Source organism: Rhinoderma darwinii, chromosome 9, assembly GCF_050947455.1.
Source record: "Rhinoderma darwinii isolate aRhiDar2 chromosome 9, aRhiDar2.hap1, whole genome shotgun sequence".
NCBI lineage: Eukaryota > Metazoa > Chordata > Amphibia > Anura > Rhinodermatidae > Rhinoderma > Rhinoderma darwinii.
Window position 1 is genome coordinate 94,299,672 of NC_134695.1, and position 14,281 is coordinate 94,313,952.

Below are 14,281 nucleotides of genomic sequence, written 5' to 3' on the forward strand. Positions count from 1 at the left end.
TGACCATTTAATGCATAGTCCCTTCTGACAGGCCGAATCACTTTTAATACCAGTCTATAATGTGCTGCTGTTCTGCATTGTTATACCCATTACTGACAATGTACCTGTTGTATGCACCCTTGCTATCACATAGGCAGCAGGAAAAGGTCACTGCCCTTCCTGAAATCCTCTGTGCCACTCTGTACTTTTGACATCCAGGGGCTGATCTAGCGAAGAAGGGAGGAAAAAAATGGATCCATTTTTTTCCTCCCTTCTTCGCTAACTAAGCGGTCCCCTCCGGGAACCGATTCGGATCTGGCAGCAGCATATGTGGATCTACCTTTGCGTTACATGCATTCAGCCTAGGTGAGCATGGTAATGCCCCCTCTCCTCACCTACCTAACATATTGACCTGCACAAGGTGGCGCCGTGTGTTTTTTGCTCTCTCTCTTCAGGGGCTGATCTAGTCCTTCTTAATTCTTTGATGGTAAATGGTGGACAAGTTGCTGATCTCTGGTCTGTATTAGTAATGCCCCTGACCTCTTCTTTCTTTCCAGTAGTAGAGGTTTAGGAAAATAATTTTCTTAATCTAGATCATCTGTTGCAAAATTCCTGCAGTGCAACTTCTAATTATTTAGCTGTTATTTACTTTACATTTGCTTCATTATTCTAAATAACATAATTTCTTGTGTTTTTTCATAGCATCTTTCGGAGGCCATATTTTACATCTCGCTTCCTGCCTGCGCTGCTTGCCCCCAGATTGGTCAGTATACGTCCCAATATCTATCTATCTATCTATCTATCTATCTATCTATCTATCTATCTATCTATCTATCTATCTATCTGTCTATCTGTCTATCTGTCTATCTGTCTATCTGTCTATCTGTCTGTCTGTCTATCTATCTATCTATCTATCTATCTATCTATCTATCTATCTATCTATCTATCTGTCTGTCTGTCTGTCTGTCTGTCTGTCTGTCTGTCTATCTATCTATCTATCTATCTATCTATGTATCTATCTCATATCTATCTATCTCATATCTATCTATCTATCTCATATCTATCTATCTCATATCTATCTATCTCATATCTATCTATCTATCTATCTATCTATCTATCTATCTATCTATCTATCTATCTATCTATCTATCTATCTCATATCTATCTATCTCATATCTATCTATCTATCTATCTCATATCTATCTATCTCATATCTATCTATCTATCTATCTATCTATCTATCTATCTATCTATCTATCTATCTATCTATCGCAGCAGAAAATATATTGAAGTAAATGCCTTAGGACCTCAGACTCCAGTCCCACATTTGTATTTCCAAAAGAATAGGCAGCACAACACAGGTTCCAATTCAGTGAAAAGAGGTTTTATTCACCCATACGTCAGTGCAACGTTTCAGCCCCCATGGGAGAAAGGCTTGAGAAAGGCCCATGGGGGCTGAAACGTTGCACTGACGTATGGGTGAATTAAACCTTTTTTCATTGAATTGGAACCTGTGTTGTGCTGCCTATTCTTTTGGAAATATCTATCTATCTATCTATCTATCTATCTATCTATCTATCTATCTATCTATCTCTATCTACCGCTTTTATGTTTGTCACTACGTTTTCCCAGAAACAGACTTAGGGCTCATTTAAACGAACGTGTAATACGTCCGTGCAACACGCGTAATTTTCACGCGCCTCGCACGGACCTATATAGGTCTATGGGGCCGTGCAGACTGTCCGTGAGTTTCACACAGCGTGTGTCCGCAGAGTAAAACTCACGACCTGTCCTATACTTGTGCAATGTTCGCGCATCACGCACCCATTGAAGTCAACAGCAGTCAAAACTATGATTGAAAACAGAAAAGCACCACGTGCTTTTCTGTTTACAAACATATAAACAGGGTGTCATAATGATGGCGGCTGCGCGAAAATCACACAGCCACGCACCATATGGGGATGACACACGGAGCAAAACGCACACGCTCGTGTAAATCCGGACTTCTAAGGAGCGGCTGAATAGAACAACTTGACAGAAGACGACGACTTAGGAACTTCTACTAACACTTGTGTATCAACCAACACTGAAACCTGCAATCCTTTATCATAAATGTTTCCTAAGATCAATATTCAACGTTTTCATTGCCAATGACTTTATTGAATCATATTTCCAGTTTAGATCTGTGTAAAAAGTGGAGTAACATTGCAGTTATTTTGCTTTTACTGTTATTGTACTGATATTGAATATTTTCCTGCTTTTCTCTATGCACATTCATTGCTGATTTCATTGTTTCAAATGTTGTTGGTTGCCCTGGGAAACAGACAGCGGTTTAGCTCCACCCTGCTGTCAGACGTGACCTAACCGCTCTAATTGTGTAAACTGTCATTAACGATGCGCCACTCACAGGTGACTAGATACCAGCAGAATTCCTAGTTTAGATTTAGATGTGAACGGGGAAGAAAATATAACGACATTTTACTGGAAATCAGTAGAGATACGGATAAGTAAAGCAAAGTATTTACAAAATTACTCAAATGTCATGTAGATTTTAACTGGAATACTGTAAGTTATTAATGAAACCGGATTTTTTGCGTGAATTTTTTTCTTTCTTTTTTTCTTTACTTGCGTTGTCTGTGTTTATATCCGGCTTGCTTTGTCCTTACAGCTCCCAGAGGCTCCAGACTCACTCATGTTACTCATTGATGCACTAAAAAGGTGAGGGATTGAGGCCAGGTGGATATTTTGGGACAACGTACATAATATGGACATTACAATGTAGACATTTCTATCTTTACTCCTCTCCTGTCCCTTCTAAGCTTCTGCGTTATTATATAAACATACAGTCTGCAGAGACCTCATTATGTTGGTAACCCTGATAAGGAATGGCATAGATTGGTAAGAATTTGCATATAAAGTAGGTTTAGTTTTAGCCGACTTGCTTTTCTAGCTTCTATACACGAATATTAAATAGAAAAATCCACCTCCCCAAACAGGAGTCCCAGCACTCTGTAAAGCACCCTTACCCTTTTGCTCTCTGTCGAGCCCTGGTGATGTGTCTGTCACATTAAAGTGTACTTCCAACTTTGAACATCATTTCTTTTTAGGTCCAAAATTCGGTGCTAATTCCCTGCTGTATTGCCTGCCCTTTTTCTGTTCTCACAACTGTAGTGTTAAATATAATATAATTCTGGCTGCCTGTCGCCGCCACTAGGGGGAGCTTTAGAGCTTACTGAGAACAGATTTATTATCTGCCTGTAGATGCCACTAGGGGGAGCTTTAGAGCTTACTGAGAACAGATTTATTATCTGCCTGTAGATGCCACTAGGGGGAGCTTTAGAGCTTACTGAAGACAGATTTATTCTCGGAGCATGCTGTTGCAGACGACTGCTATAGAATTATATAGAATTGGAAACGTGACTAGTGGAGAATGGAAGGATTTACTGTTTGCTCTTATCCTTTTTATATGTTTCTTTTCAGAGCTGATAAAATCCCGCCTGCCATGATAAGCTCTTACCTCGATGCTTGTGAACTGGAGAAACATCGGAAGTTGGAAGGTGAGATTGACTATTTGATGACCAGGGTTGGTTGTAGATTTTCCTGCAGTAGTGAAGTCAGAAATGGAAATATCCGGCACCGTTGTCATATATCTTTATTATCCCTTTTTTTTGTGGTTGCCTCTTATATTACATTTCCCTTTTACTCTGTTTAATGTAGGGGGAAACTGCTACTTGGAAACTGTCAACAGGCTGCTATTCACGGATCTGTTTTACTACTGTATAGTGAATACCCAATTATTCATTGACCTGAGCTGTCCTGACTATTCATACAAGCCATTACCCAAATAACAATACAGCCATAGTAAGCCTTGTCAACAGCAGATAGCCTGCTTGATGACTGTTTCCTGGCATCAGCTGGATATTTGTTTTTGCAATGCATTGATTAGAAATTAACTGAAAAAGAATTTGGAAATTAATATATGTCCCAAGATGCAGGATTTCACATTTGCTGCGGTTTAAAGATTATTTTGAATTGGATTTTTTAGTGATTAGTTTGGACTGTGATTGATTATAGATGAACCATTAAGCCATATGCAGATCTCTAAAATACTTTTTGCTTCAATACCTCAACATTTTCCAGATTTCTGATTGCTGTCAGTAGTGAATGAGAACACTGTACACACCTAGTTGTGTCCTCTGTGAGCCAGATAGAGCACATCTGTCTTGTCCTGATAGTTTTCTACAATGGATCAGCACATCTATTCACTGACAGCAAGCAGGAGCTTTCAAAAGTGAGAACATTAACATAATTTATATTCGAAAGTGGCAGAAGTTTTCGTTTTGATAACTGATCACTGCCTCTTATCTACCATAGTATATCCTTACAGGACACGGGAGCTGTGTACGTCTTCTATATTATTCTTTGTATCTGGGAGATTTCTTCTATTGATACCAAATTTTACAAATTAGGAAATGAGGAGATGGACGTGTCCCTGAATGAGGAGCCCATGGCCAGGTTACAGGCAGCACTGTGGGAGCTCAGACCCTTCATCACAGATCCAAGGCGATATGATGGTATGTAATGAGCAGATGTCCGACTGCAACCAAATGTGTAATTCTCCAGTAAATCTAAAGAAAAGCACTAAACACCATTATGTTGTTCGGCAACTCTTCTCCTTCTAACTGTTCAATGTCGTTCCCCTCAGAGATCTCCTCTCAGGTGGCTGTGATCTCCGGCAGACTGGCGGCAGTAGTGGGGAGCGCCAACATGGACGCGGTTCCCATGATGTCACAGTCTCTCTTTGCTAAATCTGTGGAGGAGCTGGAGCCCCAGGAGCTGGCGGTGAGCTGGAGTCTTCATCTTAGGTTCAGGTCTTCTTGTCGTTGATTTTCTTAGATGACTGTTACATTATAGTTTTGTTTTTGTTTTTTTTGCAGGTTGCTGATTTGCTTCTTACATCGTTTTGTCAATGTGTCATGGCGGCCTCCAGCACCAATCCCCCTGACAGGTAGGAGAGCCTACTATAGTAACGCATCTCTAAAGCCAGCAGAGGTCTTAGTGACATGTGTATCCCTCCTTAGAGCCCCAACTGCCCCCTACTAGTGCAGTGTGGGTTCTCTGAGAAAAGGGAAGGATTGCAGTAAGGGGTTTACAACATGTGATGATCCACAGATAAATATGTTTACTGGGTGGATAGTCGGCACAATTTTCTAATGGAGTGGAACTATACTATGTGTTTCACTTCAACCGTATCCAATCTAGACAATCCAATGTGAATCAAACACAACCGCTCCACAACTCCCTGTCCTGCCCTGATAGTTTGCTGCAATGTATCAGTGCAGGCTGTTTAGCTTATTTGAGGATTGTCTAGAATGTAATTGTAAACAACTAACATCTGTGAGAAGTATTAGGTCAGGACGGGTCTTTAGCCTCTGAATGTAAACGAAAATATTTCTGTCCACTGACAGCAATCAGATATATAGATAGATATATATATATATATATATATACATACTTTACATTATGAAGTGACTAAGCATTGATTACACTACTGCAAGACTATAGCCTGTGAGCTCTGTGCATGAAATAATCCATATTCCTTTCATTTTATCTTTGCAGACAGGGACTGTGGCCCTCGCTGTATGTGAAGATGCTGTGTGGTCATTCCAGGGTGCTCTATGCAGTGCTGGGCAGGACCCTGCAGCTGTTGTGCCCGCAGGTACGCCTTCTGGGTGCAGTAGTTATTAGATAGACTTTATCTGCGTTGTATAAAAGTGATTTTGATTGATGATGTTAAACTATTATAAAGGGATTCTTCCTTCTCTAATTCACTGCTGAATTACAGGCAGAACTCCTGAGGGATTCTCATGTGGTTGGACTGGCAGTTTTCTCTGTTCACCTTCACGAGTCACGGACATCCCTTACAGCCCCAAACATAGAAGTGAATGCACTAGAAAAGTTCTGGGAACTCGTACTGAGCCCCCAAAACCTTAAGTCTGTGTCTGTAACTCTCAGGTGAGTGCTCCGTGTCCATAACTCTAAATAATTCCCCTGAATGGTACGGCCACTTACGGAGTCTCCATAGTGAGATCATGCCGCCTTTACCTAAAGGAGTCCTGTAGTGAACACAAGGTATGATAACTAACTGTTTGTGCCTGTATTGATAAGAAGATATATTGGTGGGCATCCTGCTAGGACCCCCACAGATTGCTGTGAATAATTAGAGAAGCGGCTTGTAGCCTGTAGCTGTCCAGCAGTTGTGAAACTACAACTCCCAGTATTCCAACTGGCATTCTGGGATTTGTAGTTTCACATCCACTGGAGAGCCACAGGTTGCAGACTGCTGATCTACAGAGTCATTTATTTCAGGTTCTGCATGGCTGCAGTTTCCTATGCTTGCTGTAAGTTCTCCCTGTTCTCTCCAGGGGCTTCGCTGGATTGTATCCCCCCCTTATTCATGAGTAAGGTAATTTTATTTAGTGTTTCTCTTCAGCTGTGTTTGAGTAGAAAGTAAATTTTCATAACTTGTAGCTAAGGATCCTCTTACAAAGCCCGACATGGGCCGTGTAAATGAGCGCCGATCAACGAGACAGCTCATTGATTGGTGCTCGTTTGCGCCTTTTTACAAGGCGCTCTATTTGGGGACGAGGGCTCATTACTCCGATCGCTGGTCTCCATACATCTCTATCTTGTCGGTAGCGTGTCTCCCTGTTTACACAGTCAGATGTGCTGATAACAATGTTTCTTGCAGCGTAAATGACCCGATGAACAAGCGTTTGCTTATTCATGGGCTGATCGTTGCCGTTTACACAATGATCGGCAAGGAGCGTTCACGTGAACGCTCGTTTTCTCGAAAATCGGCCTCTGAAAAAGGGCATTAAGACGCGTGTCTGCTAAATCCAGGGTGTACACAATAAACATAATGTACTTCATAGTATGCTAGAAAGGTCATACAAAGGATCACATTTCTGCCGTGTCCTCTCTTTACACAGGTCACAATTGTGCAGCAATAGTTATAATACATTGCACTGTTTCCTGTGTTTCGTTTACATAAGGAGCTACGTCAGTGGGGAAAATGTGTAAAATCTGTCGTCTTTCTACCTAAGAAATGTGTTGCTTGTTCACAGCTGCAGCATCTCCTGCCCAGGCTGGTCCTGGAAACTAGACAAGAAAGGTTGATGGAGGAGGGAGAGGATCGCCCTGTGGATTACCGCTCAATGCTCTTTCCTTCAAGAAGCTGGAAGGAAGCAGCAGTCGCCCTATGGCGCCAGAGTCATTTGCAGCAACTGCTAAGAGAGGAGACGTTCCAGGTCAGTATTCAGCGACTACAAACACATACAGGTTTCTGGGAAAGCTGGGTGACAACCGATTTGACTGCCATTAAAGGGAATGTGTTGCCAGCAAAACATGTTTTGTTTTTTTTTTAGTTAAACAATTAGTGTGTAGGTGATTAAACATTGTTCTAATTGGGGGGCGTGGCTTAGCGCGCAGCAAGAGTGGTCGCATGTTCTAGGAGCTCCGCAGTGAACCCGCGCCATCGTTATCCTGCAAAGATCCTGAGGCTTCCATAACTTACAAATATACCGTCCAGACGCTCGAGACGACCGGGGGCAAACACCGGAGCCAGCATGAGCCCCACTAGAGGTCAGACGGCCGCGGAGAAGCTGCAAAACTTTGCAAGGGGTGAGGGGCAAGATGGCGGACGCACACCTCTGCCTCAGAGATCTAAGGGAGGAGAGGCCTCATGCAGCAAGGAATCCGATACGGAGGCAACCCCGGAGCCCACGCTTTCGGAAATGACTACTCAACTCCTCTCAGCTATAGCAGCATGTAAAACTTCACTTACTGGTAAGCTGGAGGAAGTGAAGATTGACATAGGCCTTATGAGACAGGACATGCAGACCATGAGGGAGCGTCTGACCCACGTGGAGGATAGAGTATCCGGGGTGGAGGACAGAACGGCGTCCTTACCGGAGGCCATTGCTGACTTAGAATCGGCGGCTGAATTATGGAAACAGATGACATGGAAAATCGACTTAGGCGTAACAACATACGCATAATTGGCCTGCCAGAGAGAGCTGAAGGTCAGATTCCTGGTGATTTCGTCCTGCAGTGGATTAAAGACCTGCTTCCTGATGCGCCATTTTCGCAAGCCTTGGCAGTTGAGAGAGCCCACAGAGTGCCGGGGAGGCCGCCACCACCGGGGGCTCCCCCCAGACCGCTTCTGGCACGTATGCTAAACTGCAATGATCGGGACTTGATTTTGCGTCTGACTCGCAGGTTGCCGGAAATTACATATAACGGGGCTAAAGTCTCCATCTTCCCCGACTTCTCGGCAGAATTGCAAAAAAAACGGACGACATTCTTGGCTGTTAAACGACGTCTACGGGAGCTGGGAGTTCCTTACTCCATGTCTTATCCGGCTAGGGTGTGTATTGTGGACGGAGAGAGAACCATCTTTTTCAATTCTCCGCAGGATGCTGATGATTGGGTGAGAGGCAAGCGTCCGCCACGAAGGAACTAGCTATGCCTGATATCAAGGTTGGTGCCGGAAATATTTGTTGCCGCTGGACTTTCCTGTTAACATATAAGGCCCCAGCTTGAAGAGGATACAGACCGGGCCTGGCAGAGAATGGCTGGTCCTTATGCAAGACCAGTACTGACTTAAGTTATCCTGAAGTATTGGACGTCATGCCCGAAGAAGTTGCTGGTCGTTTAAGTCCTGATGGAAGCATTCATAGTTGATGTTTGGCGCGGGTATTACCCCCGTATATTCAAAATGCCACGTTATACGGCACGCACCGGTAATGTAATATGCATCTCAATGCATTGCCGGTATGGTTGTGTTATTAATAACCTGTTGTTCTGGGTTTTAAGCTGGAATGTGCCTTGGGTGCGGATAGTTATAGCACCATTCATGTACAAATGTAACCGCATAAGGGATGGAATGCATAGATATAGCCATTATTTGAGATGGGATGGAATGTTGATGTATATCAGGCAATATGGATATCTCCTGTATGTGGAATATAAAGTTCAGAAATGTCTTCTTTAACGGTAATGTCGTGGAATGTGAGGGGCATGGGCAATCCACAGAAGAGAGTGATATTATATAGTTATATACATAAGATTAACCCTCATATACTGTGCCTTTAGGAGACACACCTGACGCCAGCTAAAATGAAAACTGTTCTCCGACCATGGGTGCAGTGGTCTAGCCACTCATATCACACAACATACTCAAGGGGTGTGTCCATACTAGTGCACAAATCGATGAGATGGGAAGCAATTCACACTAAGGTGGATAGTGAGGGTAGATATGTCTTTGTGTATGCGCTTATAGAAAATGTACCTCATGTCTTGTTGGGTGTATACATCCCCCCGCCTGCTTCATTACAGGTTCTACATTTGGCGGCCACCTTTGCAGCCACATATCCGACCGCAAGAGTGCTTGGCATGGGAGACTTCAACATAGTGGTGGACAGCAACATGGATAGGTTTAATGCTATTACCGGGCAGGTCCGGACACCCTCCGCGGTATCAGTTCTGGGTTTACTGCTTGAAGAGATGGGCTGGAAGGATCTCTATAGATATAAGTACCCGATGTCTACAGTGTATTCATGTCACTCCCTAGGCAGAAACTCCCTGTCCCGTATAGATTATATGGTGGGAAACTCTTTAATTGTACCGTTGGTGGAATCAATCTCGTATAAATCCAGGGCAGTATCTGATCACTCTCCAATGGTGGCCAGCTTCAGCATCCCAGGCCCTCCACTGCCCAGAAGTTGGAAAATACACCCCTTTTGGCTAACCCTGATAGGCCCACAGGATAGGATCCCTGATCAACTGGAGGTGTTTAACAGGGAACATAGCACTTTTGAAAATTCCAGCATTGCCTGGGATACACTGAAAGCATATCTTAGAGGGTGTCTCCGGTCCACTATTTCATACATTAAAAAAGACTCCTCCAGAACAGAAGTGGAGTTGGAAAAACAATGCGCTGAACTAGAGGGTAAATATACGGCTGACCCCACTGACACAAATAGAGACCAATGGTTGCAAATGGGGAGGAAGTACCTGCTACTGCTGCAGGAAAAGGCACATAGACATTTTTTGCGAAACAAACATATTTTGAACTGGGTAACCAGTCTAGTAAAATGTTGGCCCATTTAATCCATCAAAACTCTAAAAGCCCGGCTATTCTTAAAATTCAAAGTAGATCTGGGGAATGCTTGACTGACTCCCAATGCATAGCCGAGGCATTTGTTCAATTTTACAGGGGGCTATATGCCTCACAATCTAGGTATGATAAGTCCGAGCTCCAGTCGTATATGGATGGTATTCAGTTCCCTAAGCTGAGTGCGGAAGGTAGAGAGACCATGGAAGGGGTTGTGACTGAGGATGAAATAAGGGAAGCTTTGAAAGATATGGCAAAGGGGAAGGCACCGGGTCCTGATGGGATCCCTATTGAGGTATACCATAAATATTCAGAGCATCTCATTCCCTCACTAGCAGCTATGTTTTCGTATGCACTTGAGAGAGGGCAGTTACCCGAAAGTATGTATGACGCCACTATTATTGTTCTGCTGAAACCAGATAAAGACCCCGTGGAATGTGGCTCCTACCGCCCGATATCATTACTAAACAATGATTACAAGTTATATAACCTAAAGAAAAAGATGCCAAAAGACTGAAGATGTAGAAAAATGAAAAAACACTTTATTTGAGAATGACACATAATATACAATGATTAAAAAAGAATCCATAAACCAACAGGTAAAAAAGACATACAAGCCATGCAATATGATATAATAAATGGAGTCTGAATAGACAAAAGGTACTGAAAGCCAAATGGCTTAACCTGGCACTGAATATGTCGGCAAGCTGTATATTAGTTATAATGAGTACAGAAAAATAGAAGTATATACCATGTACAATGGTCTAGGAAAGAGTACTCAAATACATAATGACAGCGCCGCAAAAGCATGGGTAATGCTAAAGTATAAAAAGTAGTCACAATGAATAATGACAATAGACATACCCATTGAGAGCCCAGGTTTAACATGCACAGCGAGATGTCTGCCCCAACGCGCGTTTCGGCGCAACTGCCTTCGTCTGGGGGTAGCATTGAACAATGTATGTTCCACTTCTTATAGGGAAACGCTGACCAATCAGGGAGTATCCTAATCAGGGATCCCAGATGTAACCGTGTAATAATAATAATGTAACGCCGCATAATTACCGCTCGCTTCCTCGAGGTGAAAACAAGATGGCCGCGCCTACCGGAAGCGCCGATCACGAGGGGCCGGAGCCGGACACACGTCACCGCGTCAATAGACGCGGTCACATGGGTCCGGAGTCAGGCGCGTCATGAGCGGCGGAACGGAGGCCGACCACCTGAACACCAATCAGAGGGAGCGATGCAGCGAGAAGGTGGGTAACCCTGGATACACAATGTTTGTAAACAGCGACCATGATCCCTGGTAGGGTTTAAAGCGACAGTGAAGAAAATTAGATGTGACCCTGCTACAAAGAGACATATGTACATAGGACATTATTGTAAAAAATGTGTCACAAGAGTAACATGAGTACAACAATCATAAGTATAAACCTGAATGGACGTGAAGAAGAAAAAAAATATAATAAATGAATGAATGAGTGCAATGTGCGTGAAAGTGAGGATGTGTATACACTTGATAATGAAGGTGACAATGACAGAGTGAAAAGATAAATGAATGAAAGGATGAAAGTGAGAAAACAAAAAAGGTGATGTGAGGAAGACATGAATCTTAATTGGACCATAAATCCATAATATAAGAAAGAAGCATAGTGTTATTTGAAAAGATACATAGTGACGTGCAATAAGTGCATAATAAATAATATGTTTATTCATATACAGGTGTTGTTATAAAAAATCTTTCACGCTGATTGGTCAATACATATCATAAGGAGACAAAATCAATAATAATGTACAGCGACATCCCAAGAAGTGGAAAACGAGAGATCCAGATATAATGAGAAAAAGAACTCATAGCAAGAGTCTAATCTGTAAGAAACCAATCAGCGTGAAGATTTATCTCTGTGCGTATTCTTATGGCGTTATGGTCATTCTTTTGCCAACATAATAACCAGTGTTTCATTACTGCTCACCCATGTAAAAAGAGATTTTTTATAACGACACCTGTATATGCAGATCTCTGTGTGTACTTTTATGGCTTTATGGTCATTTTTCTGCCAAATAATCAGTGTTTTATTACTATTTTCCTATGTAAAAAGATTTTTTATAACAACACCTGTATATGAATAAACATATTATTTATTATGCACTTATTGCACGTCACTATGTATCTTTTCAAATAACACTATGCTTCTTTCTTATATTATGGATTTATGGTCCAATTAAGATTCATGTCTTCCTCACATCACCTTTTTTGTTTTCTCACTTTCATCCTTTCATTCATTTATCTTTTCACTCTGTCATTGTCACCTTCATTATCAAGTGTATACACATCCTCACTTTCACGCACATTGCACTCATTCATTCATTTATTATATTTTTTTTCTTCTTCACGTCCATTCAGGTTTATACTTATGATTGTTGTACTCATGTTACTCTTGTGACACATTTTTTACAATAATGTCCTATGTACATATGTCTCTTTGTAGCAGGGTCACATCTAATTTTCTTCACTGTCGCTTTAAACCCTACCAGGGATCATGGTCGCTGTTTACAAACATTGTGTATCCAGGGTTACCCACCTTCTCGCTGCATCGCTCCCTCTGATTGGTGTTCAGGTGGTCGGCCTCCGTTCCGCCGCTCATGACGCGCCTGACTCCGGACCCATGTGACCGCGTCTATTGACGCGGTGACGTGTGTCCGGCTCCGGCCCCTCGTGATCGGCGCTTCCGGTAGGCGCGGCCATCTTGTTTTCACCTCGAGGAAGCGAGCGGTAATTATGCGGCGTTACATTATTATTATTACACGGTTACATCTGGGATCCCTGATTAGGATACTCCCTGATTGGTCAGCGTTTCCCTATAAGAAGTGGAACATACATTGTTCAATGCTACCCCCAGACGAAGGCAGTTGCGCCGAAACGCGCGTTGGGGCAGACATCTCGCTGTGCATGTTAAACCTGGGCTCTCAATGGGTATGTCTATTGTCATTATTCATTGTGACTACTTTTTATACTTTAGCATTACCCATGCTTTTGCGGCGCTGTCATTATGTATTTGAGTACTCTTTCCTAGACCATTGTACATGGTATATACTTCTATTTTTCTGTACTCATTATAACTAATATACAGCTTGCCGACATATTCAGTGCCAGGTTAAGCCATTTGGCTTTCAGTACCTTTTGTCTATTCAGACTCCATTTATTATATCATATTGCATGGCTTGTATGTCTTTTTTACCTGTTGGTTTATGGATTCTTTTTTAATCATTGTATATTATGTGTCATTCTCAAATAAAGTGTTTTTTCATTTTTCTACATCTTCAGTCTTTTGGCATCTTTTTCTTTAGGTTATATATTTATGCTTTGGATGCTTTATGGGTATACGCCCTAGGATCTGGCTCATACTTGAATACATGCTTGCTGATGGCCGCATCTTACTTTTTCTGAGCCATTTCAGATCCATGCTGTGTTTTTTGGTTACAATGATTACAAGTTGCTTACTAAAATATTGGCAAATAGGCTGAACAAAGTTATTTCCCAAGTAATCCATGAGGACCAGACAGGCTTTATGCCGGGGAAATCTACCTCCGATAACATCCGGAGGGTACAGATTATAGCTCAGATAGGGAAAGAGATGAAGGCTGACTGGGCGATGGCGTCTTTAGACGCCGCGAAAGCTTTTGACTCCATCGAATGGGTATATTTGTTGGAAACTTTGGAGAGGTTTGGGGTTGGACCACAGTTCCTTAGATGGATTTCGATTCTATATAAAGCACCGAGGGCACAAATCCTGGTGAATGGCATACTGTCCCCATATTTCCGGTTACAGAGGGGTACTCGGCAGGGTTGCCCCCTCTCCCCATTGCTGTTCGCACTTGCTATAGAACCCTTAGCCTTACACATACGCCAACATAATGGATATAAGGGGATTAGTTTGGGGGGTAGGGAAGATAGGATTGGCCTATATGCAGATGACATGGTTCTTTTTATGTCCCAACCGATAGTGACACTGCCCTTGGCAATCACCACTTTGGAAATCTTTGGGGGGTTTTCTGGCCTCTACGTCAATTGGACCAAGTCCTTTTTTATGCCATTACAGGGGGCGGGAGGGCCGGAAGTGTTGC

At 42.6% G+C, this 14,281-nt stretch overlaps 1 protein-coding gene across 2 annotated transcripts in view; it reads left to right on the plus strand.

Moving 5' to 3' along the window:
• FANCA (FA complementation group A) overlaps nucleotides 1-14,281 on the plus strand; it is a 53,032-nt gene that overhangs the window by 17,563 nt on the left and 21,188 nt on the right. For both annotated transcript variants that reach the window (XM_075838573.1, XM_075838574.1), the window contains exons 19-28: nucleotides 682-742; nucleotides 2,648-2,697; nucleotides 3,460-3,536; nucleotides 4,449-4,553; nucleotides 4,685-4,821; nucleotides 4,917-4,987; nucleotides 5,599-5,698; nucleotides 5,825-5,994; nucleotides 6,349-6,445; nucleotides 7,107-7,289. In XM_075838573.1, coding sequence (XP_075694688.1) covers nucleotides 682-742; nucleotides 2,648-2,697; nucleotides 3,460-3,536; nucleotides 4,449-4,553; nucleotides 4,685-4,821; nucleotides 4,917-4,987; nucleotides 5,599-5,698; nucleotides 5,825-5,994; nucleotides 6,349-6,445; nucleotides 7,107-7,289 — 1,051 coding nt within the window. The remainder of the gene's footprint in view (nucleotides 1-681; nucleotides 743-2,647; nucleotides 2,698-3,459; nucleotides 3,537-4,448; nucleotides 4,554-4,684; nucleotides 4,822-4,916; nucleotides 4,988-5,598; nucleotides 5,699-5,824; nucleotides 5,995-6,348; nucleotides 6,446-7,106; nucleotides 7,290-14,281) is intronic.